The sequence below is a fragment of the Podarcis filfolensis genome (assembly GCF_964270895.1).
Source record: "Podarcis filfolensis genome assembly, chromosome: 1".
Lineage (NCBI taxonomy): Eukaryota > Metazoa > Chordata > Lepidosauria > Squamata > Lacertidae > Podarcis > Podarcis filfolensis.
Genome location: NC_139604.1, coordinates 87,059,623 through 87,085,032, shown reverse-complemented (window position 1 = coordinate 87,085,032; position 25,410 = coordinate 87,059,623). Strand labels below are relative to the sequence as shown.

Genomic DNA, 25,410 nt, shown 5'->3' with positions numbered 1-25,410 from the left:
TCTACTCGTCTTTCAGTGTCTCATTTGTCAAGTGTGCAATGGGGAAAAGAGAATATTTTGTTGCCAAGCAAAACCAGGCAAACCTTGCAACACAAAATTCTTAATTCTGCTTAGTCAAAAAATTCTCAACAGCCTGTTCTAGACCATCACATGTGCACGTGGAATGCACCAGCACATCCTTCTTCACTAATCCCAAATGGAGGAGCCCTAGCACACACACTTTGTGCACACAGCTTTGAGTTTAGGGAGACACTCTTGTGGATAAGGCAGCACTTTGCAAGGAGCCTCCTCCAGGATAGTCACTTATTCAGCAACAACTGAATACTAGTGGTAATAGAAGCATCAGCATCCTTAAAAGCACCACACTTAATGTCTGAATTAAAAGACTTAAATCAGTACCCTTGATTTCCACTCACAATCCCTTTTTGAGAGTTTCTGGTTCTGTTATGCAGGTTAATTTTTTCTTTGGTAGCATAATATGCCAAACATAATTGTATCATTACCTATTGTTAAGAATTATAGTTTAATACAGTGAAACAAATAAAATTCACAGTGGTTTCTTTCTGAAAGTCTCCTGATTCACTCAAGCTTATATTCTAGTGTTCTTTTCACTAGCTGTCAATGTTTTGATAAAAAAATTGGTTTCAATATACAAAATGCAAAACAAGAAAGCGGCAGTCAGAAGTAAAGAGCAACTCTGTGCAACACAGGATTGAGTAGATCCCTCCCTTGCACTAAAGGCACAGGAAAATCAAACAATGAGAAACAGATTTAGAATGACAAACATTAAAACAAGAGCTTTTGGTGATATAGGTGTGTATCCAGCTATACCTCATTAGTTTCTACCAGAGTAAATCATAACATTCCAACAAAATGTTTAAGGTTGCAATCCAAGATAGGCCTCATTAGTAGAATGCTGTTCAATCAGAGCAATAATTTCCACTTGTACGATGGGACTTCCTGTCCTCCTCCTCCTCTGCTCCAGAGGGTTTGGGGAAGCCAACCAAAACAGACTGGGGGGAGTATATGGAGGAGGAGAACATTCCATTGAGCAAGCAGAAATCTTGTGCTGATAAAACATTCACCTTTGTGCTTATATTATACATTATTTATTCTAATTTAGGTCAATAACCCTTCATGTAAGTTGTACGAATGGTCTTGACTGATTACATTCATATAACATTTATATTGCAAGACGCCACCTCCCCAGGGTATCTTTTTGGCGATTATGAAGGAAACAGTTTTTCTTCAGTCTTGTTACATTTTTAACTGTACAAAAAGGTATGGAAAGTAATGCTAATCTACTTATTACTTTAGCATCTAACCTATGATTCCCGCCCCCCTTTGATTTGTTACTCAGCTCTTCAATGCCAAGGATTCTCAGAGCAACTTAAAATAGAATTTGAAAACATAATAAAAATCAATTGAACAGCACAGCCACAGCACAAACAGTAAAAGTTAGCATTAAACCAACAAATCTAAAATGCCTGTGAAAATAAAAAGTTTTCCAGGCAAGACTAACTACTCACTACGAGAAGTGAGGCTACAGGGAACCAGGCAGAAGGCCTTCTCAGTAGTGGCACCCGCCCTGTGGAACGCCCTCCCATCAGATGTCAAGGAAATAAACAACTATCTGACTTTTAGAAGACATCTGAAGGCAGCCCTGTTTAGGGAAGCTTTTAATGGGTGGGGTATAAATAATAAAATTATTATTATTGGGTGGGAATTCCAAAATCTGGGACATCACCACAAAGTAAACCCTATCTACTCACAACTTGTCTCATTTTTGAGATGGGGACCTGAGTAAGGAAGGACCTCTGAGGCTCCACTGGTACAACACAGACAGAATCAGCCCCTATTTTATGGGCGTTATATATGCCATTAAATAAGTCATGGCACTACAGAATTGGGAGTGTATGTGATACCGACATAGAGACATTGTTACTAGGTAGGTGGGCAAAGCCTATTGCATTAAACAGTCTCTGCAGATGCCTAATGGAAAAGTACAGAAAACTCATCCTTGGCCAGTTCTCTTTTGTACCAACACAGCTGTAGGTGTAAACATGTTGCATAACTCAAAGGACCTGTGAGAAACTCCTCTAGGTTTATTTTTTCTCCTCTCCTCTTTGGCTGGTGTTAGTGATGCCTACAAAATGTTGATATACAGAAAACCGCTCTTGGCAGAACTCAAAAGCTTTTTCTCGGCTCGGCACTTAACATGCCATTTTGCTGTGGCCATAGCACAGTGATAAGGCAATCATTTTGCATCTCAGCCAATTCCTGCACCAGTTTTAGCTCATTTTACATGCACAAGCGAAATAGCCATTGGTTAACAACTTCCTTACATGGACACTCTTTAAACAACTGTACAGAGAAACTGCTGTATTACCCTAACCAAATGTTGCACTTCTGTTTCTTAAATACATAATCACTTAAACCTAAAGAACTGTAAAAAAAAAATATTAATTACAACTGATAGTTTTATATAGCCCTAGCAACATTTTTAACAAACACATAAGCCTTTCAATTGTAGAATTGGATAGCTAGTTATTTACAGTCATTGTCATTTGGATAATAGAAGGGAAACTTTGAAGCATACCAGTTCATTCATATTATGTAGATAGATTGGTTAGATAATCTCCAGGATCCATAAAGTATTTTAAATTCCATATAATAATTTAAATAATAATAATTTATGAAGTGGCTTAATCATGCTGGCCACATGACCTGGAAACTGTCTGCAGACAAATGGCGGTTCCCTCTGCCTATAGAGCGAGATGAGCGCGCAACCCCAGAGTCGACCACAACTGGACCTAATGATCAGGGGTACCTTTACCTTACTCCGCCAATCTGGCTGGGTTTCCCCAGCCACTCATATATACACAAAGGGCTAAGAATTTTATCGAGGGGAAATTTAGCTGCTCTACTCAACTGTGAGCAGAAAAAATCAGGGCTGTTGAACGCTTATTTAAAAAAAGATGCAAAGTGGAGGATTACATGGAGGATAAGGAATGGCCTCTCTTCTCCTCCCCAGTTTAAATCTTTTCCCCACTCCAAGCCGTTGTTAGTGCCACTAACATAGTCACCAGACAAGTGAGATAATCCCTTTTATTACAACCCACGAATATTAAAATACAGCTTTTGCAAGCTATTGAGCATGAGTAGGCAAACTAAGGCCCGGGAGCTGGATCCAGCCCAATCACCTTCTAAATCTGGCCCACGGACGGTCCAGGAATCAGCCTGTTTTTACATGAGTAGAATATGTCCTTTTATTTAAAATGCATCTCTGGGTTATTTGTGGGGAATAGGAATTCATTCATCCCCCCCAAAAAAAAACATAGTCTGGGCCCCCTACAAGGTCTGAGGGACAGCGGACAGGCCCCCTGCAGTAAAGTTTGCTGACCCCTGATACTGAGTAACAGAAACTTCCCAGGGTAGGAGTATGTTCAGGAAATGGGGGGAAATAGATATTTCTGAACCTAGATGTGCTCCAGCCTGGCTTACCCTTGGCTGTAGATTATTTTTTTCCACTCCTGAAACTGAATAAAATACTAACAGACTTCATTATGTTAAGGTCTGGACACTTTTTGAACCACCAAACAGTGCCCTATACCTATATTTTGATTTAGACTAAAGTAACACTACTTTTCAATAGTTAACTGTGCCCCAAGTGGTCATCAACCAGCAACTTCTCATCAAAATGCATAACAATTTGTTACAAAACGTATCAATAAACTCAAATAAGACAACAATTCAAAAAACACAGGACAAGGTCAACATTATAGTGAACTAGTCTAGACATGCAATTAGTAGGAGGGCTGTCCACTTGCCTCTAACCCAGGAGTTGGAGCTGCACAGTTCTACCCAATATTTATAATCTATACAAGAACCAAAGGGTGTTTATTGTGGTATCAGTGCTCCTCTGGCATGCAGTGTTTTTTGTCCATCCGTCCCCATCATTCACATGACTTTGTTGGCATAAAAAATGCCAGCCCATATTTTCCCTATTTAATCTGAATTTTCCAGGGAAAATTTGTAATCAATGACCTGTTTGCAGATTAAAGCCCAGCCTGGAAGCACCCTTTATCTCCTCAATCAAGCCTTCAAACTGGTAATGCTCCCCCCCCCCTTTCAAATGTGAGAACAGAACAGAGAAGGAAAATTACAATATTATTTAGAGACAAGGGCTTTGTTTTGAATGCCACAATTCTGAGGTCTGTAATGTTCCTGGACCAAGAGTGTATTGCTTTTACACGATTCAGTTTTCAAAATATATCACAGAGTTTCAAGTCACACAAAGGCTCTGAAACAAACTATAAAGGAATGCGTGTTTCTTTTATTTATTTCTAAATAGTTCTCACACATTATCCTGAACACACTCCCCCCCCCCCTTATGGTTTGTTTATTTTTTTGAAATGGAACCAATCTTCCATTACTGCTTTATCCCTGCAGCCTTGGTGTAAATTGAAACCCTGGTTAGATGGTTTGACTGTAATTGGATTAAGGCTAAAATCCTAATCCTTCTCAGAAAATATCACACTGCCCCCATCTGCTACTTTCTACCAGCATAAGACTTTTTAAAAAGTCTGCAGACAAGAAGGGCCAGGCTAATGCTGTACCTTGCACAGAAGCATCTCTCATTCATCCTTTTTGCTTTTACTTTTCTTGAACACTCAGCCTGAGGAAGAGTTTTGTTGCCAAAACTCACAAGTCAGTTCTAGCAGGCATAATCTCACTTGTTTTGCAACACCAACATGGACTCCATATTATGTTTCTTAGAGGAAACCCAGATGCATTTAAGCCCTACTGATATAGTTGAAGTGCCACTCAAAGCAGAGACATCTATTTTAGGACAGCAAAGCAGTCGAGTAAGTGGATCCCATTTCTGAAGACCATACATTGTGTGACATAAGGACCACATCCTAAAATGACTTGAAGTGGTGAAAGATTGAAAGTGCTAACTATTGCAGCCTCCATCTGTTATCCCTGAGCTTGAATTGGCATGCCCAAGCAAAGAGGCGGACAATAGAGAAAGTCTTAAAATAACCCTTACTTAAGATACTCAGCCAGCAAATAACCAACAAACTTTACTGAGAATAATGTACTTCAGGAGGGTAGGAAGGGAAATAGAGACAACTAATGTCCAAGAAAGTAAACTAACCCAGGCTTAATAAAAGACAGAAAATGTAATAGTCCAAAGAAAAAGAGCAAGCCAGAAAGCAGCTTTCCTTTCCTATGATCAAAGACAACCAGAGATTCACAACAATACAATTCAGAACATGGCCATAAGCTTTAAGTACTGTCCTCCTTTGTGGGTACCCTGTTTTGAAGAGAATGGGATAGAATCCAGACAAAATATGGAGGATTTGCAGCCTAGTTGCTGCTAGAACATCCATTCCAAAACCCCAGAAGACCTAGAATGACATATTCTGTATAATTTTCAGATAAAAGAGCAACATTTCAGGGAAAATGGTGGGTTTTTTTTAGGAGAAGGTCAAACTAACAAATTGCTAGTACTGTACTATTTAATTCACAATAGACCAAAACTAGAATCTGAAACAAAATTCTGCTTCATAGCTATCTCAAGTTTTATTGTAAGAAAAATCAAGCTTGCAACCTTCACAGTTATAGATAAAAAAATGTTTGAAAGTATGTAGACAGAGTTAACTCCAAAGCAGGAGCAATATCTCAACTTCCTACACAGACTCTCTTTATGTATGCTATGGCTTTTATTCCCTGAATCCATCTTTACAATCCATGGGTGAAGCAAGTGGGGGAGGCATCAGTAAAACTCAATAAAAATCAATACAAATCCGAAGTTCTCCCTCCCCCCCCTCTCTCTCTCTGAAGCTCCCAAACTGCCAATGGAATACATAATACAAACTGTTACAGAAAATTAAAAATTATACAAAATTATGCTGAGAGTATCATATGGAATGTATGCAGGTATAAAATATTTACCAGCTTTGCCTTTATTGTTAGCTATTGAATTAACAATGAAATCATTTCATATGATTGATTTCTCTCAAGCCTGCTTATTCCTCCCACTTGTGCAAGGAGAGTGCTCTTTTGGCTAGATAATGAGATCTATTAGTATATAAACATATAGGGCCTCCTCAGTCACATGTTTTGGCTTTATTTGAAACCTAAATCACTAAATTTTAAACAGTAAGCAAAACTAATGCAGTTCAAACCACAAGAGTCAAGGTGGTTTAATGGTAGTTTATTTTCACATTCACACAACTGTACACTTTTCTATAAATAGATGTGGGGCTGAAATATGTACATCTTCCCTCCCTCCCTGGCAACTCATTCATAATACACAGTCCATTCAACAGCCACACAGACCAAGCTGAATGGAACAATCCCAATGATTTCTGGAGGCAGATTGTCAATAAACCCTGTGAACTCATATGGTACTCCAATATGAGTCAGAGAAGTCAGTCAGATGTTCTACAGTTTGTTATATACTGCAGATGCTCTCCTTCAAGTACCCTGGTGTGTGTTTGCATTAGAGTCCAGTACAATCCATGAAAAAATAAAAGGCATATTAAATATTCATTTTCCAGCTTACTTAGAAATAAAAAAATCAAATGATACTTTACCTGGGAGGGAGGCTTCATTGCACAGTAGCACGGTGTTTGCAAAATTATTTAATATACATGTACAATTTGACAGAAGCAATGGCTAAAAGGAGACTTGGAATGAGGATATACAGTGCTATGGACAAACATTTGCATCCTCACAACCATTTTATGATTTGATGAGTTTCCAACAATATACAACAGAATTATAGGGTGCTCTAAATACTGAAGCTTTATGTGAGTATGTAATGATTTAACCAATAGCACTGTGTTGATTTTGGTGGTGATGGTGGTAGAGAGTTGCCTTTCTTCACTTAATTCTAGACGTTTACCATGTAGAAGTCTATCACTATGAGCATGTACTACGGAACTGAACTGGAATGTCAGCAAAATGTGAGTCTCCTGTTTAAAGGAATATGTACAGTACATGCACACTGGACTGCATCATCCTTCCTGTGCCTTGATTTCCACCCATTCCTCTGAAGACACAATGACTAGACATGTGTGTAGTTTTGCTTCCACTCTCAAACAACCATGCCTTTCTGTGGAATGGGTTGGAGCAGCTTGCAGACAAAAAAGGGCCGTGTGAAAGGAATTCCATGCTGACAAAGTTAAGTCTGGAGAGCAAGGAACAAAATAATGTACAGTAAAGCACATTAGCAGCAGCAGCAGCAGCAGGCAACACTGAGTTGCTTTCATCGCATACATAACAGAAAATATGAAAACAGAGGCTTGATTCTATAAATAAATAAGAAGTCAAACAATGGTATCACTGTAAAATAAAGAGAGCCGAACCTCATGTGAGCAAATCGTCTGGGACAGCTAATTCCAAGAGCATGGCCAGAGCAGACCACACTCAGTTCTAGAAAGGATGCCAATAAGTGCTGGAGAAGAACAACTTCAGCACACAAATGAATAGTTAAGTCTGATTTTTGTAAAGGGGACTTGCAGGGCCATAGATAAACAAACAAGTTTTCATAAGAGACGGTCATGTGAGCTCCAATAACAGCCATAGAAAAGGGAGTATTACAGGCCAATGAATTTCCAGTGGTGGTGTTGATCAGCTGGAGACTGGGCGAGGTGGCTTGCTTTTGCTTTCTGCTTCTTTCCCACGAACTGCAGCCACATAAGAGAAGAGACACAATACGGAGTAGCAGATCTCATGAGCCTAGAAGACATTAGGAAAGACAACAGTGAAGGTTTGAGTAATTAAAAGTCTCCGGACTGTATTTATTGTATACCTTAGAGTTCCTTTACTTCAAGAACAATTATAGAAAGCTCCAATAGATGAGATGTAATGCCTTGAAATTGGTGATTCATCTATCCCATCCACTCATATAAGGCTAAAGAATGCCCACTGTTTCAGCCTCAAATAAATTAAGGAAATAACAGGTGTAACTTTTTCCAGCTGTGGAACCTATCTGCAGTGCCCTTACTTGCATTTAAAATGGAGCACTCAGGTGTGGCCCTCAATGCCTTTTTTAGCGCCCCCCCTCCCGGTGCTGCCTTTCCAGAGCCGGGTGAGGCTGGGCTTTGGGAAGGAGGCGTGAGGGCTCTGATAGAGTCCTAGAGTCCTTCCTCATTCCCAAATCCTAGTTTGTGCTTTCCCAGTTTTGGGGAGGCAGTATGAGGGCTGTGCTGGGGGGGGCATCATATTATGGCCTTGCTCCCCCCCGCCCCATGCAATAAGGCAGTGTGTAGCCTGAGAGTTCTGTGTCAAAGTATTCTTGTGGCCCAGTTGATATGAAAAGCTGGACTGCCCTGATTTAAAACATACCTTTGCTCTTCAAGGTTGAATTCTATAAAGAATGGCTCTGCGTAAACTGTTTATGCATGGAGCTTATTAAATTCTATGATAGGAAGGACGTCTAATTTGGAAGCCCTTTATGAGCGTTCCTGAGGGATCCTGCCTTATGCCACTGAGATAAGGTTGGTCTGGAAATAGCAGAAGCTCCACCTCCTAGTTGACAGAATTGGATGTCAGACCTTGTCTGCTGCCAAAAGGAGGTGCATTCTCAGAAGTCAGACTGCCCTACTGTTACTATGGAGGCAAAGCAAAATCAAGAGATGATTCAGTGCTTAATGAACAACCATGCAGTGCTTTACAAAAGATAAAGGCAGGGAGGGAGCAGCTTGCTTGAAGCATTATGGAGGGGCAAGGTTGGCATTCCATTCACTGATATGCACATATTTCATTTCAGCTGCAAAACTAGTGCATAATTATTGTTGTTTGTTTGTTTCTGGTAAAAATTGCTTTTGTTTTTCCATCTTTCATGTACACAGCTGTAAGATCACAGTTGAGTAGGTATGATGCCCTTCTGAATTTCTCATGCCTTTTGTGGTCACTTGTATCATAAATACCTATTAACTGTAAACTCAGTAAAAATATTGGGAGGGGCGCTGCAAAACTAGGAGGAAGCTGGGTTTGCACTGCAACTGAGGTGCCTGACAAACATCATGTTTCTGTATCAAATCTGTCTTCATCCTGAGTAGATGACTTCACAAAGTGAAAGTACTAATTACACAAGAGTGCAACCATTTTATGTGCCATTCAGACTCTGGCTAGCTGCAAAAGACTTTTATGCAATAAAAAAGCAACTTGTTTGAGTTTGCAGCAAAGCATCAGGAGATCTATGGAGGTAATGTTTAAAGGAAATGATACCAAAATTCCACCTACAGGTTCAATATTATACACAGAGTGAAAATGCTATGTGGAAGGTCTATTTCTTATTCTAGGTCATAGCCCAAACATATTGTTAACCACTAGACTTTGTCATCTACACAAACATACTTATACAGTGTCTAAATATTTTTTTAATCCTCTGTTAACTGGTAGCATCAAATATACCCCAACGGGGGGGGGGACTTTTCTGCCAGTCTTCTGTAACTGTCTATTAGATCCCACACACCATTCTTGTGGGTTTATTTTTTTTTTTTTTTTTTAAATAATATTTATTAAAATTTTTCAAAAATACAAAAAATATCACTTTACGGGACTCCCCCCTTCCCCCACCCCTACCATATTCCCCTTTCATATTGTTGGCCAAACAAGTTCCCAACCCAGTGTTCTTTCCCCAAGACCCACCCCATGTCATTCCACAATTTCCATTTTTTAATAAAAGAAGCACCCCAGATAATAGAAACAGAAAAGGTAGAAAATAAAAAAAATATAATGAATAATAGACCAATTCAGCAAAAAATAACAAAGTTGGCAAGCCTTTGGAGTTTTAGTTCTCCCCCCCCTGTCTCCGGTTTAATTTCCCCCTGACCATCAACCCCTAGTGTCTGCCTGGAATTCTTAAGGCCATAAATCACAACTTTTCCCCAACTCCTTGCTGGCTATTTCTTTTTAAAATTAAAAATAAATTTTTTTGAAAATCAAAATTATTATTATTATCATTATTTTTCAAAACTTTAACTTCAGTCTTTAATAAAACTGTAATAGAACTCCCTCCATCGTTCTTTCCAGGTTGTAGTCTAATTTCCCTTTGTTCCGCTGCTAAAACGTTGTAATTCGAAAGTTTGGTAAGTCTGCAGGGATGGTTGTTATTCAGGGGCAAAACCTTACGTTCAGTCCCTTCCTTTCTTCAATAGAAAAATCTATTGTCTCCTTTAAAAAAAACAAAAAAGAAAACACCCTGAAGACGAGATGTTATTTCCGTTTTGCAGCTTTCCCAGAAGATAACCAGTCCTGTAAAGTTCCATTGGTGTTTTTCCACTTTCCCAATCCTTGTAATGTCCCGAAGCTCCTCAAGGGGGATTGTTGTGACTTTGTTTCCTCTAATCCAAAAGTCAATTTGTTATCCATATTCGCCATTTTGTATCCAAATTTTAACAAGTTGTATCAAATTGTATCAAATTTAACCAGCCAAGTTCTCATAATAAAATCCACTCCGCTTTTCGACTTTGACAGCTATTTTGACAGCTGTCAAAATCTCCGACTCCTTTCACCAGGCTCTCTCTTCAGTCGCCCCGGTTCCCAGGGGGGGGGGTTGCGTTTCCCTTCTCCAGTTCCTCCTCCAGCACAGTTCTTGTAGTTCCCCATCGTGAAATTTTGGATTTTTATCAGCAATGCAAGCCTTTTTGGGTCTTGGTTTCCCCGTCCTTGTTTTGGAAAGTTTACAATAGGGAGGGGACTGACTTCCTTTTTGGATCCCCCCCGCTCGTATCCAATTCGAAAAAAAAAAAATTTTTTTTTCCTCCTTTTGAGCCCGGTTTCCAAATTTACTCACGGGTTGTTGTTGAAAAGTCCGAATTTTCAATGGAAGAAGTCAGCGCTCTCCGCCGGATGGCATGCGGCTTCGCTCAGCAGGGGAAGCAGAAAACTCAAGGCACCACGCTTCTCCCCGGCACCCGATCCGTAGCCTTTAAAAAGGCTCCTTCACGAGTCGGGAGGGCGCTAACGGTGCAAGCCGAGTCTCCATGTCCACGGCCTCCGTGGCCGTGGTTTCTAAGGGTCCCCGCATCGCCGGTGCGGTAGAACCCAGCCCCTGCCGAGCAGACTCCCTCCGGAGCTCGGAGGGAGTCCGCCATTCGGCGATGGCGCCAACCCGGAAGTCCTCCCATTCTTGTGGGTTTATATCCTATACAATGTAGGGTGTTGTTGATCCCAATGATTTATTTGAAACTATATTGTTTTACTAAAAAAAAAGTAAAATTTTCGATGAAGGTGTAATTTTGTAGATATGCACTTGCTCTCATGCTTAATACAATCTCAGTTTTTTGTTTTTGTTTTCTTGGGGAAAAGTTGACCTCATTTGGATATAGTCTTTTGTTGTTGTTGTTGTTGGAGGGTCAAATCAAACAGTTTTAAAACTCTTAAGAGATCTGATTCAATATACACCTGACAATTATTAAAAATTTTGTTTTCACATTAATTCAAAAGATCTCAAGTGGTAATCATTAATATGTTCTCAGTGATCCTAAGCCAGTACGTGTAGCATCTTAAATACAAGACTTTTAAGTTAATTATAGAGTTGAAGATTCCCATGTTTTATTAGCTCAAACCACAAGTCCTCCTAGTTTCTGGAAAATAGGGTGGAAAAGTAAAAATTAATTAGTAGTTGTCCCATTTTCTAGATGCTGATTGATGTATTTAAAAAATCAATTATTTTATACTTTATAGTTGAAGTAATCAGATAAAATGTAAACCATCAAATTTTGCTAGTCTCTCTCTTACGCTTTCTCTCTCAGCAAACTTAATTCTGCACAAGCCCTAGTTTGCTTTCTGAAGTTCAACACAACAATAAGCTGAAACCCATCATCAGAATACACACAAAAACCTGTAGGCTTATACATTCCTTCAGTCTTTATTTTTATTTTCTTCATTTTGAAACTGATCATAACCATACTTCCCCAGAAGTTTCCATTGAAGTGATGTTGTCTAACTTGGAAAATTAGCAAGATGGAGAGCAGTCTGAATGCTGAAATGCCACAGGGTGGACATGATAAGAAAACCTTTGAGAAGTAACCAGAAGACATAGCAGATGACTCACCATTGGTGTCTTGTACTTGTGGCTCACCACTTCTTTAGTTTCAGGAACTAAAACCGGACGGGCAAGAGACAAAACAAAGAGTTCAAAAAACGACAAGAAAAATTGAGGGATATAGTACAATGTTCCCAAAGGCATGAGGAAAGGAAATGTGCAATGAGCTGCAGGGAAAAAAACACTCAGAATCACAGAATTGTAGAGCTGGAAGGGACCCCAAGGGTCATCTAGTCCAACCCCCTGCAATGTAGGAATCTCAACTAAACAATACTTTTTTTACTAATGCTAAACTTTACTCATTCTTTTTTCTTTCTACCGTTAAACACTGACCTATACCTTTGCTGGTGCCATTAGTTCTTGCTTTAGAGAACATTCCAAAGGAAGATGCATTAGGCAGGCACCATCTTAAGAGCCTAAATACTTCTGTTCAATCCTTTGTCAATGTGACAGGCTTAGTTTCAGATTTCGCCTGTACATCAGCAACAGCAGATACATATTCCACTCTTATATAAACTAGCAGAAATTTACTTATGGATATTAAAAATTAAATGCCAGGAAGTCCAACTTCTATTCCCTCTGCAATAAGGAAGCAGAAGTAACAACCAAGGAAATACTGCTCTTCTTTTATCACATTCAAATTTACCACATCAAAAGCTTGTGCAGTAGTACAATTTCTGATCTGAATATCACAATCAAACAACTACAGGCGTCCCTCCAACTTACATGCAATTGACCACATATGCGAGCAGCACTGATAAATAAATAAGTAGACTCAAACCAGGAAATAGCAGGATTGTGCTAGAGATTCCCCGTAACTCACGAGGAGATTCTTCCCAGAGCCTGAAGAGGACTTCAGTGAGGGCAGAGGAAGCCCCAAAGAGACCAGAGGCACAGCAGGGCTTTGTTTAGGCTGCTCAGCCTCCCCGCCTAGCAACTGACATACATGGTAGCAAGTCACCACCCCTTTTCTGTGCGTCCTCTAGCCTCCAAGTGGACCCAGTGCTTCAACTCTAGTTTAAGAGAGAGTTATGTGCAGAGAGAGCTTTTTAGAGAGTATTCCCCACTTGCGTGATTTTTGCTTATGTGCACGAGGGCCCCAGAACATAACCCAAATGTAAGTGGGGGGACGCCTGTATATTCTAAAGTCAAATGATTATGGAATGATTTTGAATCTTTTCTTTGCAAAACATCTCAGATTTTCTAGGTTAACATAAAACAACTGAAGAAAAGAACCACTCTCCCCCACCAAAAGGAATCCATGTATTTATCATGGGGAAAGATAAGTAAGTATCTTATCATATAAACCCTGATATCACCTACTAAGACGGAATAAATGAATAGGCAATCTATGAACAAATGAATTCAATATAAATCCTTATGTGGGGAAACAATATAACTCAAACAAACCCTTTCATACACGAGAACAAATGCTATCCAGGAGAAGGTCAATACGAAACGATAAAAGACTAACCAATATTACAATGACTCATAACTCTGATACAAAACTATGTGCCAGCAGCTAGAACACAGGGCATTGCGGCATCAACATTTCTGGAAAGTTCTTAGGAAAATCCCACATATTTAACATATGTACATGCCCAAAAGACACTATTCCATGCCACCAGGAACTAGATGAAGAGCAAGGTCTCACTCTAAACTACTTTACTTATTGGTATCAAATAATTCTGGTACCAACTCTGTATCCCCATAAAAATGATTTAAACAACTAAAACCTACTATATCATCATAAAAGGAATAAAAAATGATTAACACATTTCTGAGCTTGGAGTTAGTATGATCATTTGAAAGGCAAGTATATTGGACAGAAGAAACTGAAGTCAAGAAGTTTGGACCAAACAGAAGAGGAGTTGCAAAGTTCCTGACCCTTAAGAACTGGTTTTAGGAGGGGACCATCATGCTCACTAAATCCCCCTGTTCCCCAACTCCAAAAATGAAAATAGGTTTTTAGAAAGGAAACTGGAAGGGGGGGGTGTTACAAAGACCAAAAAAAGTTTGGTGGGGGAAGGGGGATAAAACATTACTACGGTGTTATGTACTGAGTGGAATAGGATCCAAACTGCAGCAGTCTGATTGGTCCTAGAACAATGGGATCCAAAAGGCAGCAGTCTGATTGGTCCTAGAACAATAGGATTCAGAATGCAGCAGTCTGATTGGTCCTAGAACAATGCAGCAGTATGATTGGTTAGCAGGAACCACCCAATCATGCTCCAGATAGAAGTGAATCCACAACCTGATTGGCTTACAGTAGAATTCCGGAATTAGCCAATCATGTGCAGCCCATTGTGTAAATAATGTATATAAAGCAGATACCTTGAGGGGACTCACCACTATGAGCTGAATAAAGAGCATGAAATCACTTTGCGACTCTGAGTATATTTCATACTGCATAGTATTAACAAACAAACCAAAAACAAGCTAAAAAGGGGGCATCTGATTTCTGAAGCTTTTACAGTTAGAAGGATGAAAGAAATAAGAACACAAGTGCCATCCTGCTTCCTCTTGTCCTGTGAATAAGAATACAGGTACAAAGTACTAACAAAGGACTGGGACGAGGGGCAACACTTTACCTGCTGGAGAATGAAGGTTTTCATAGCAGCAACAGTGAAGGGGTCACCAAAAAGTTAAGCACAAATACATAGCAGTAACTCAAATCTCAGAGCCAAGGCCTGATGCTTCCTACTTTCTCTAAGCACTTCCTTCCAGCTATACGCCCTAAGATCTCATCTCCAACTTCCACATTGTCCTTTGTAAAGTGGTCTTGGATAACATGAGAAACACAAAAACAACCAAGCTGACAAAACGAAGATCAAGCAATGTGAAGTATAATCAGTAAGACCTACAGAACAACCTTATTACTCATTGGTTAGCTAGTTATTTTGGATGGCGATTAAAAACTACAATTCTTCCTATTAGGAAAAAGGAGGAAAATCTGCTTTAGCAATTGTGGATTCCATGTACTACCACTTTCATATGCAGCTGATAATGTCTTCTTTTGAAATTATCAAAACATGAGATAATTATGTATTATACACAAGGCTCGAGCCTATTGTCTATAGTCATTGTAATTTGGGTTTCAAGGCCTGTCAGACACAAACTGACTGAAACAAAGATGGAGACACTGTAGCTCTTTGCTGGACCATAACTCTTAACAGTCTCTCACCCTTGGCCGCACTTATCAGGTTCTTCCTCGCAGGCCAAATTTGACAGGTGGGCAAAGCTGCCCATCTGCCAATCACCTGATGTCACAAATGATATCAGGTGATTGGGTGCTTTGAAATCAGCCAAGTCCCACCCCTCCCTGCCCTGCAATTGACATCAGGTGCAGGCCGGGTGGACATGGTGTGCACAAAGCAGTTTGCGGGCCAAATAGGGAAGCCTGATGGGATGCATCTGGCCCATGGACCAGAGGCTTCCCGCCCTGTTCTAACTTAGTAAACAATCACATAGCACAGGGATGCCTGATCCAGATCAGGGCCATATCAAAGGAAAGAAGGGGTGAACCCTTTCTCCTGTGCTATTTCCTTAATCTAGATCCTGCTTTTTGCAAAGAAAGAGGAGTTTTCAGTGTTTAAATTCATACATGCCATTTGACATAACTGAATATTTTCTAATAGTTTTGTGACAGGCAAATTAATGCAAAGAAGCAAGCCACATAAGAACAGTTTTCATGAAAGCCTGTTGCTCTTTACCTTTTCTATCTTCTTCTTCTTCTTCTTTTTGAAAGCCAAACAATTTTGAAGAAATATTTAAAAGATTATGTGGTTTACTGGACCTATTAAAGTCTTTCTTTGGACAGGCCAAGACTGCAACAACTTATTTCTTTCCAGGGGAGTTTTTAGATGGGAGTTTATTGTGGAACTGGTGCTGATCATTAATACAAGTTTTTTAGAGTGTCCTCATGGCATTGTCATCAAACTGTCAGCCCATTTTTTATATTTAATACAGATTTCCTCTTAACCTAGAAAATATACATAAAATTAACTTCTAAATACATCTTCAGTCACTTCTGGTCTGAAAGCTCATTAGCTTTTGGTGGGTGGTTTATTATGTGGTGGCATTTTGGTAGGTAGTCTCTGTCACATCCCTAGTTATTTCACTTGCAGTGGTCCCCAGTACCACTGGAACACTATTTCCACTGATCGTTGCATGCTGAAGGCTTGCCTGTTTTGGAGAATCTAGTCTCTCAGTACCTTCACACCATGTAGGAAGATTGCCTTTGAGACTAATTGGAGTACATACATCAGGCTTTTAAAAAATGTTTAATATGGAGGTCTTGCACAATACCTCTTTATTGTTCTTGCCCAAGTATTATGGTAAATCTCACTCTTGCACAAGACCTCAATGCTAAAAATTAAAAATCAAGTGAACAAATGAAAATGAATATGGCACTCACTACCACAAAAAGCACAATCCTCCATTTTACTCACTGTGAAACCAGATAAATGGCTGGATAAGACTGGTAATGTGTGCTCCTAGGATTTTTATTTTTTTTTAAAAAAAGATACACACATACATAGGTTCAGAAATACCTGTATACACGTATATTCAGACTAGAAAAAGGAGATTGGGGAGGGTGGGAAGGGTGGCACAAAACTCAGCTCAGATATATTCTGTCAAGCTCTGCCCAATGTGGTGGATGGCAAGTGGCAGAATAGAATGAACATTGATGACTGCAAATGGAAATGTGTGGCTAATGTGTCAAATGCACAACCAACCAAATCAGATGTGAAGGACCTATTCTGTGGTATAAGGCCACTCTCTGGAAGCACCCAAACAGTACCTTCACAGCAGAAAGCGTCTCCCAAAGCGAAGTGAACTGGAATATTGACCAGCAATTGCTCTGATCAGTCAGTCTGAGTATCAGTTGAGCATTTATGTGAATCCCATGCAATGACCTATGGTGCAGTGCAGATGGCATGGACTGCTTACAAACTGCTATAGAGCTTTGGCGTAACTGATCTGCTGATTTGTACCAGTGTATATACTCTCAAAAGAGGTCTTAGAGAACCATCTTCAGAAGATGGAATTCACTTTTACATTACAGGCCCCCACATTTCAGTGAATTTGAAAAGAAAAATGATTATTGATATATGGAACTTCATAAATTGGAATAAATTTGGAACATCCATAAATATGGAAGTTTAAATTGACCTGAGTTAAATTCTACATTCACTTCATGTAGCAGAAGTTCTTTACCTAGTTATCCCTTTCCCAGCTCTTCTTTTCCCATCAGAATAAGTTCCTCGTCAAAACAAAACAAATCACTATGCTGAATTTACTCTATTCAATGAAGTTTTCTTAAGCAGCAAAAAAGAAGTTAAGTTGTTAGCCTCATTTCACCTCAGATCAAATACAAATCAAAGAAGTGTAGACATGGTAGTCTGTTGCAGAACATACAACAAGAATCCTCTAACACATTGAACTAGCAAATTACTGTGGCCTAAGATTCATGATCCAGAGCCCACTTCATCGAAACCAATGCAATGCATCAATATTTTCTGAATGTTACATCCAGTAACAGCCTAACTGCTATAGAAAGATAGCCTAGTTTAAAAACAAAAACAAACACAAAGTAATTGCTGGTCCCCATCCCCATCTGCACTGGACAACCTCAGAAAAGTCAGCTATGTCCTGCTGGTCCTCTCTCTCTCTCTCTCTCTCTCTCTCTCTCTCTCTCTCTCTCTCTCTCTCTGACATCCACCCACACGTTCCTTCCTGATAACAACAGGGAGCATTCCTCAGTAACAGGAAAAATACACAAGGCTGTCACGCCTCACTCATTACTGTGCCCACATACACTCACCACACACATACAAACCGGAGATGCACATGCAACTCTCTCTCTCTCTTGCTCACTCACTCATACACAACACACTTCATACCTGCATTTCTCCATATCTCTCTGTCCAAGTGCATCTCTCACAGACATGGGTGTCCACAGGAATTTTTCCATTGGGGGAGGCAAAATAAAGCACTGAAAGGATGAAGCAGCCAATTTCTATCCCAAAAGGGAAGAATAGTGCTTCTAAGTTTTGCCTTATATCTCAGGTTCTAAAATTGCTAGAAATGTACTTTAAAAAAGAAAGGAATCTAGGAATCTGGGGATTATAGTTAATCCTGGGGACACTAAGAAGGCTTTCGCATATGCCATGGTGATGTATTGTACTCAGATTCTTGGGGAAGTAACTTGTTCTTTTTGACCAGGCAGATCCCCATAGTAGCTGCTTTGTGTTGGTGCCCATAAGAGTTCCTCAAATTCCTAAATATGCCCACAGACCCAAAAGGTTGGTGACGCCAGCTCTAAAATCTTGTTATCTAAGCTTAACAATGCCTCAAGTTCACTCATGTCTTCTCCAGTTCTAATAACCTGTTTAGACACAATTTATGCTGCTTCCTTTGGACCTTTCCCTGCCACCCCCCAAAAAAGAAAAATCTATCAAAAAGATACAGTTCTGCCTCATGGAGAGGATCAGAAATTTGAGTTACTGCCATGTGAGTACAAACCTAATATCAAAATAATGTAATTACCAAATTCTTCCAGGACAAAGACTCCTCGCACTGTATTGCACTTTTTAATGTGATTCAGCTCTATGAAAACCTGAAAGAAAAGAGGAGGAAGACACATGATTAGAATAAAGAAGGCAATGTCAAAATAAAACAAGAACAAAAAGCACACCACAGCAGTTATAACTTGGAATGTTGCAGCACATACTACCAGTTCAACTATAGTTTACTACTTAAATCAAAAGAAAGAGAAATTGGAAAATAAAAATCAAAAAATTGCCACAATGCTAGAAATCAAGAAACAACTTAAAAGGCTAAGAAGCTAAGACAGCAGAAGATGGAGTACCTTCCGCTCCTTGCAGGAGGAGAAAGCATGGAAGAGAAACGAAAGAGTTAGTAACTCTTGACATATCCAACATTGCTACCCCCTTCAGGCACTCAACTGAGTTACAGCAAAAAGAAAAACCAACACACTTTGAAACGAAAGAAAAGGAGGGACACAGACTGCTACCAGATTTGGTCTGTCATTTGTGGTCTTGCCCCATCCCATTAAATGTCTGCCTCTCCATGCATCCTCCTCCGGCACAGAGGGCAGGCAAGAGGTGCCATGCTTCCCACCCAAACCAAGGGCTTTTCTTCTGTATTTCCACACGTGATGATGCTCAAGATTTACAGACTGCAGATTACACTAAGTGCTAAAACAAAGGGAGGTTGAGGGAAAAAATGAAGCAGCAGGTTTTCACTTCTCTGACTCAGAAACCCAAGTGTGTGAAAATAAATAAGCTATCTTATTGTAGTAGTCCATTCAACACCCAAAGTAGCTTCTCAAACATCCATGCGCATCTTGGAAAGTGCAATCACACTGTTTCATTCAGGACGAGGGGTAATATATGGCCTATGAAAAAGTACAGGAGGAAAATCAGAATATCTCTATACTAAGATCTCTCCAAACAATGGCAAAATCCCAGGTGTTTTTCTATTAGCACTATACTTACACTAGCATACATAAAATGTCAATATTATGATATGCCATCCCCAAAGAATGGGAGGATAGTCCGTTTACAGGGATATGATGGGAGAGATAAGTAGGAGGCTGCTTTATTAAAGGAAGATAGCCTGCTTTGTTGCTTTAAAAATGCACTTAAAAATCTAGCAATTTCTCATTTAAAAAAGTATAGTATTAAGTCCTAGGAAAAGATGCAACATCCCTGAAACAGAAATGCTTCTGGAGGGAAAGATGTTCCCCAACTAACTGAATAACAACATGTTTATTATGTTGTATATTGCGTAACTGACAAAGTGCTTAGAATCATTCATTTATCAGAAAAATAAATAAAAAATTTACAAGGGATGATTACACCTATCTCTATCCTTTTCTGTTTTACCAGAATCTACAATCTCAGTGTTTACCCAGTACATGGCTGCAAAAAACTGGTTGTCAGTCTTCGAGCAATAAGTTTCCAAATCTGGACAATACCACAACAAAGGGCTTGTGATTTGGGCAAAATACAGCAATACCTATCATGCTAGAGTCCATTTGGGTTTACAGTTTTGGGGAGTTTTGGGAAAATACTGCTGCATCTGGGACTACAGATTGCAACAGTGGACAAAATTATAGCCCCAAAGCATGCTTTAAGGATATTGTACATGATTCTGCTACTTTGTTGGCAAACCACTGGGAACCCTGTGTAAGTTATCTTGTTTCCATGATGGAATAAAGGCATGAAAGGTATGTACAATTCAGTTGACACAGTCCCCCAAACAGCTTAAATACACAGAGAAGTGTGAATTAGAATAAATGGTGAATTAGAATACACTTGAAAATTTATAAAGAATTGGCTTGCTTTATTCCAAGGTTCAAATGGCAAGTTATGAGGCAACTATAGGATTCCAAACTCTGTCATTATAACATGGGTGTAGCCAAGGGGAGGGCAGGGGGGCAGTTGCGCACCTAAATCAATATCAACCAATACAAATCTGAGGTTCTGCCCCATAACAAAAGCCTGCCCCTCCTAACAAGAATCCTGGCTACGCTCATGCATTATAGTGCTTGAACGGGGTGCTAGGGAAATTTGCAAGGGAGAACCAGCATGTAAGATTGAGTTGTTAAATCCTTCCACTGCCCCTGTATTATCTCCTGAAAATCCCTGCCTTACTGTTGTAAACCAATTTTCCCCAGGTCGATTCCAAGACCAGAAGCCAGACCAACTGGGGGGAACAGCTAGTGGAGGGAGGCATTTACAGGGGGAATCAATAGGTGCCAGAAGGTTCACACACGCCACTTTTGCCCACTGATTCTCCTCAAGAAAAGTCCCAATTCATGCAGTCATGTCATCCTGGCAAACACAGGTTTGGGTAGACACATTTGATGAGATAGCCCAAATGGTTAGAAATTCAAGGAAATCAGGTTTATACACAATGACTTCTGATCACCACTTTCTGTGCTTCATTAGCTACACTCCCCCCGCCCATGTATTCAAAGTAGCAAATGCTCAATCATTGTTGAAAAGTGAGTATGTAATCCCACAGAGCCATTTCTGCTGAAAAGCATCTTGCTTCTTGAGCAGTGCAAGTGGCTATACTGGAAAGTTAAAAACAAAAAACCTCCACCTGTATGTATATTTCTTCCCAGCATATGTGAACAGCTTCGTTGAATCTCAGCCTAGGGCTCCTAGGGAGACCAGTAGAACTTAGAAAAAAACTTAGAAAAACAACAACAGAACACTGCACAAAAGACCGACTGACAAATTTAACTCTCTCCCCATCTCTCTCTCTCTCTCTCTCTCTCTCTCTCTCTCTCTCTCTCTCTCTCTCTCTCCCCCTCTCTCTCTCACACACACACACAACCCTCAAATTGATTCCACAGCATATGCAAAACAAACATGAACACCAAGCAAAAGAAAAACAATGATCAAGAGAAGCAAAAAAGAAAACACATCCAGAGAAAAGAACAGAGTGGCACACAAATCCATTTGTGTTTCCTCTATACCTAGAGATAATGACAGATTCAAAAGGGAATAAATAATTATGTCTGTATCTCTATGAGAAAAATTGTGTCTGTCCGATTTATTGAACAGCCTCCGCTTTCAACCACAGATGAACAAGGGCACTGCCCTGCCCCACCCATTTAGGGGGCGCAGCCACGTGACACGTCATGTGACACCACCCGCTGGGCAGGACTCATGGAGGGCGGCGATCTTTGTGCTTGCTCATCCCAGCCCCCACCCGGCTCCTGGGCAGAGGCTGGCCAGTGGCAGCCCCCTCAATATTGGGGGGGCACAGCACCTTTCCCCTAAATATTAGGGGGCTGGAGCCCCTTGCGCCCCATATACCTGGTGCCCCTGCAGATGAATTACATGTGATGCAGGAGCGGCTACCTTTGTTTTTTAAAAAAGTTTGCTAATGCCAATTTTAGTTTATTTTTCCATACAACAATAGTTGTCATGAATTCACCAAAGTTAAATGGTGAGCAAATTGTTCCATAAGGCTGGACAGTTATTTTTTAAAAAACCAGTGTTTTTTGCTATGTCCATACAATATACCTAAGTGTTCCAAGACTAAATATTGTTGGAAATTGTTTTGGAAATCCAATGTAAGCAAACCTCACCATCACCTGAATTACATTTTTTTCTTCAGTTTGAAAGAACAAAATACATCTATAGCATCATTAAGAAGATTGAATGAACAACCCCATATGCTGGTTGCAGAAAAACTAACGCTCATTTAAAGAATTATTTGGATTAGGGCCATTATTTTTGTTGGTAGTTTGTGAATTCTGCGTACTAGTATATAGAGCTAATATTTCATTCTAAGACAGATACTACATAATTTAAATACTAACACTGAGATTCTCTTAACTGTGGAGGAAAATAATTGTCTTTCTCCTTCACCTCCCCAAGGGAAGAGGAAACACATTTATTGGTGCACTTTAAGAAGCTCCATGCTCAAATACTCTTGTTCAAGGGTTCTTTCCTACCTGACTGTGCATGAATTTCAGGTTAATCCCTTCCAGTGTGACTTGCAGAAGCCCCCCTTCACCAGTTTTCATATCCTGCACTGGGAATTCCCCACCCAGTTCAGGGCCTGCAATGTAAAAGGAAAACAGAAAAAAGGAGGAAAATGCTTCCCAATACAAAGTGATTTACGTACACAGAAAAACATAGGACACTGCATTTAGAGGAGGATCAAAGAAGCAAACCCGTTCCTCAAAACGGTGCCATAGCATATCTGATTTCTATAGCATGGATAACAATAAGCAATATAGAGATGCTAACTAGATGTCTGCAAAGACTGGTACTTTAGAGATCATGATATGTTTTGTCATTTATGCCTGTTAAATTCTTATGAAGGATAACCAAAGAGCTCTAGCCCTAAGCAGTAGCCTAGCATTTCATTATGTTACTATAAAGCATTGGTAGGCAAACTAAGGCCTGGGGGCCGTATCCGGCCCAATCGCCTTCTAAATCCGGCCTGCGGACGGTCCGGGAATCAGTGTGTTTTTACATGAGTAGAATGTGTGCTTTTATATAAAATGCATCTCTGGGTTATTTGTGGGGCCTGCCTGAAGTTTTTACATGAGTAGAATGTGTGCTTTTATACAAAATGCATCTCTGGGTTATTTGTGGGGCCTGCCTGGAGTTTTTACATGAGTAGAATGTGTACTTTTATATAAAATGCATCTCTGGTTATTTGTGGGGCATAGGAATTCATTCATTTTTTTCCCCAAAATATAGTCTGGCCCCCCAAAAGATCTGAGGGACAGTGGACCAGCCCCCTACTGAAAAAGTTTGCTGACCCCTGCTATAATGCCTCACTGACTCACAAGCCTCACAACACAAGGGCCAATCTGTTGATGTTCCTGCAACTTTGTACTGTTTTGTTCTGGCCTGATGGGCGACAATCTTGCTGACACTTGCACTGTTATTTTCAGTGTGGACAAATGATGTGCTAATGTTACACTTTAAACTGGGAGTGGTTTTAGTCTGCAGAATCAATTTGGCAATTTTTATGAGCAGGAGAAAGGCTCTGTGAGCAGGAAATAAGTGACATTTCCTTCATTTCCTTATAGGCTACCTACACACCTACGAGTTGTTGAACATATATGGATTTTTTAAAAAATTCTGCAAATGTCTAAATGTGTAGCTGTGTACAATTTTGCTAGTGGAGCTTAAGATTTCTGCAAAGGATCAGATGTGTATCTTGGAGGTGCTGGGAGATTTTGGGTCTTTAGGACATTTGTGGGGCTTGGTGGAAGAGAAGATTCAAGAGCAACCATGTCCTAGTCATCTGGCTGCTAAGCTCCGTATCCCATTATTACAGCAATATCAGGGGAAATAAATAATGTTTATTTCTCCCCTGGCAATTCCTTGAAGGAAAGTCAAATTTACAATTTTTACAATTTATTTACGGCTATTAGCCCATAAAATATGTACAAACATAAAAACACAGGGACATAAAAACAGATATATCCGACAACAGAAGGTGAACACCACGATGCAAGGGTGGGTCATTGAGCAGAGCCAAGTGACAGCTTGGGGCCAGGAGAGCTCCAAGGGACGGATCACAGAAAAGGAAAACTGAAGACGAACTCCGACATGCACTCTCATCATAACAGTCCGATTAGTTTTGATGTTGTTGTTGTTTTTTGGTGGTTTTTGAGTGTGAGATAACCGCATTCAGAAATCTCGACACCTGCAGAGTTACAGAAGGATCTGTATCCTGAAAAAGCAGTGCGGCGTGTGACTCAACAGGCCTGCCAACCAAGCGCAGTAAAGCAGGACCCAGGAATTTAGCCCTGGCTATGCTATGTAGGGGACAGTTGAACATTATATGTGAAAGAGATTCAACAGTTTCCCCGTCACACACGCATAGCGGAGACACCAAACCCTTGGAAAATCTGTGGTTCAGCAGGTTCGATGGAAAGACATTGAACCTTGCACGAATAAATGCACGTCGGTGTGGTACTGATGAAACAGATGACATGTATGATGGAAGGCCAAGTGGTGGGGTTATTCCGTGATACCTGGGGGAGCAGACACCCCCACCCCTGGCGAGGTTGTGTTGATTTTCAATGTCCGCTAATCTTTGCTCAATAAGGCTTTTGGCTGAGCGTATGTTCATCTTTAAGGAGTCCACTGGGGAAATTCCGATGCTCAGAAGTTTGGCATGGATTTTTCCTACCCACGGATTGACAAAGACGTCCCGCCAGAGGCACTGAAAAAGGTAATGGTCGGGAAGCCTATGCCAGCTGGACATGGCATAGGCATCAGCATTTCCAGAGTGAAAAGGAGGGGCAGTATTTTCAGACCCTTTAATATAAAGGACAACACACACCCAAAAGCTCTTTTAGAAAGTTGTGGCACTTGCCGAAGTTCATCTATGGCCGTTAAGGCTCTTACCAGGTTTTGTGCTTTGTTGTCTTGCCGCTGCTCGCTCCATACTGTCTTTTACACAATAATATAATTCCCGGCACTACAACGGATTAAAATAAATAAATAAATAAATAGGTTTTCTGCAGATACATAATGGAGATTCATAATACAGTGGCGAGAACGTAATAGCGCAAAGAATAATAAAGCATACAAACAAACATTTTTAAGTACATATTAATTATCTGCCACATTTCCTCCAAGCAGCTCAACTTCTTGAAGGAAAGTTGGGATACAATGCACAGGAAATAATAGTAGTATTTTAGACCATACTTTTTAAAATATCTGCTAAAAATAATAAAACACGGTTATTTCAAAATACAGCATTATTTTGAAATACGTTTGGGATGAAAGGATGGGGAACTTAAAAGGCAAGACATTTTT

The 25,410-nt window shown here is 40.1% G+C and overlaps 1 protein-coding gene across 50 annotated transcripts in view; it reads right to left on the bottom strand.

The window, feature by feature from the left end:
- Window positions 1-6,207: 6,207 nt before the first annotated feature.
- Window positions 6,208-25,410, bottom strand: part of MADD (MAP kinase activating death domain) — an 81,382-nt gene continuing 62,179 nt past the window's right edge. For 47 of the 50 annotated variants that reach the window (XM_083603761.1, XM_083603807.1, XM_083603772.1 and 44 more), the window contains 5 exons: window positions 24,997-25,069; window positions 22,575-22,681; window positions 18,623-18,692; window positions 12,080-12,126; window positions 6,208-7,752 (listed from right to left, as the gene is read on the bottom strand). In XM_083603761.1, the coding sequence (XP_083459887.1) occupies window positions 7,645-7,752; window positions 12,080-12,126; window positions 18,623-18,692; window positions 22,575-22,681; window positions 24,997-25,069 (405 nt within the window). In that variant the 3' untranslated portion in view covers window positions 6,208-7,644. The remainder of the gene's footprint in view (window positions 7,753-12,079; window positions 12,127-18,622; window positions 18,693-22,574; window positions 22,682-24,996; window positions 25,070-25,410) is intronic. The other 3 variants (XM_083603796.1, XM_083603803.1, XM_083603804.1) reach the window with 1 other exon arrangement.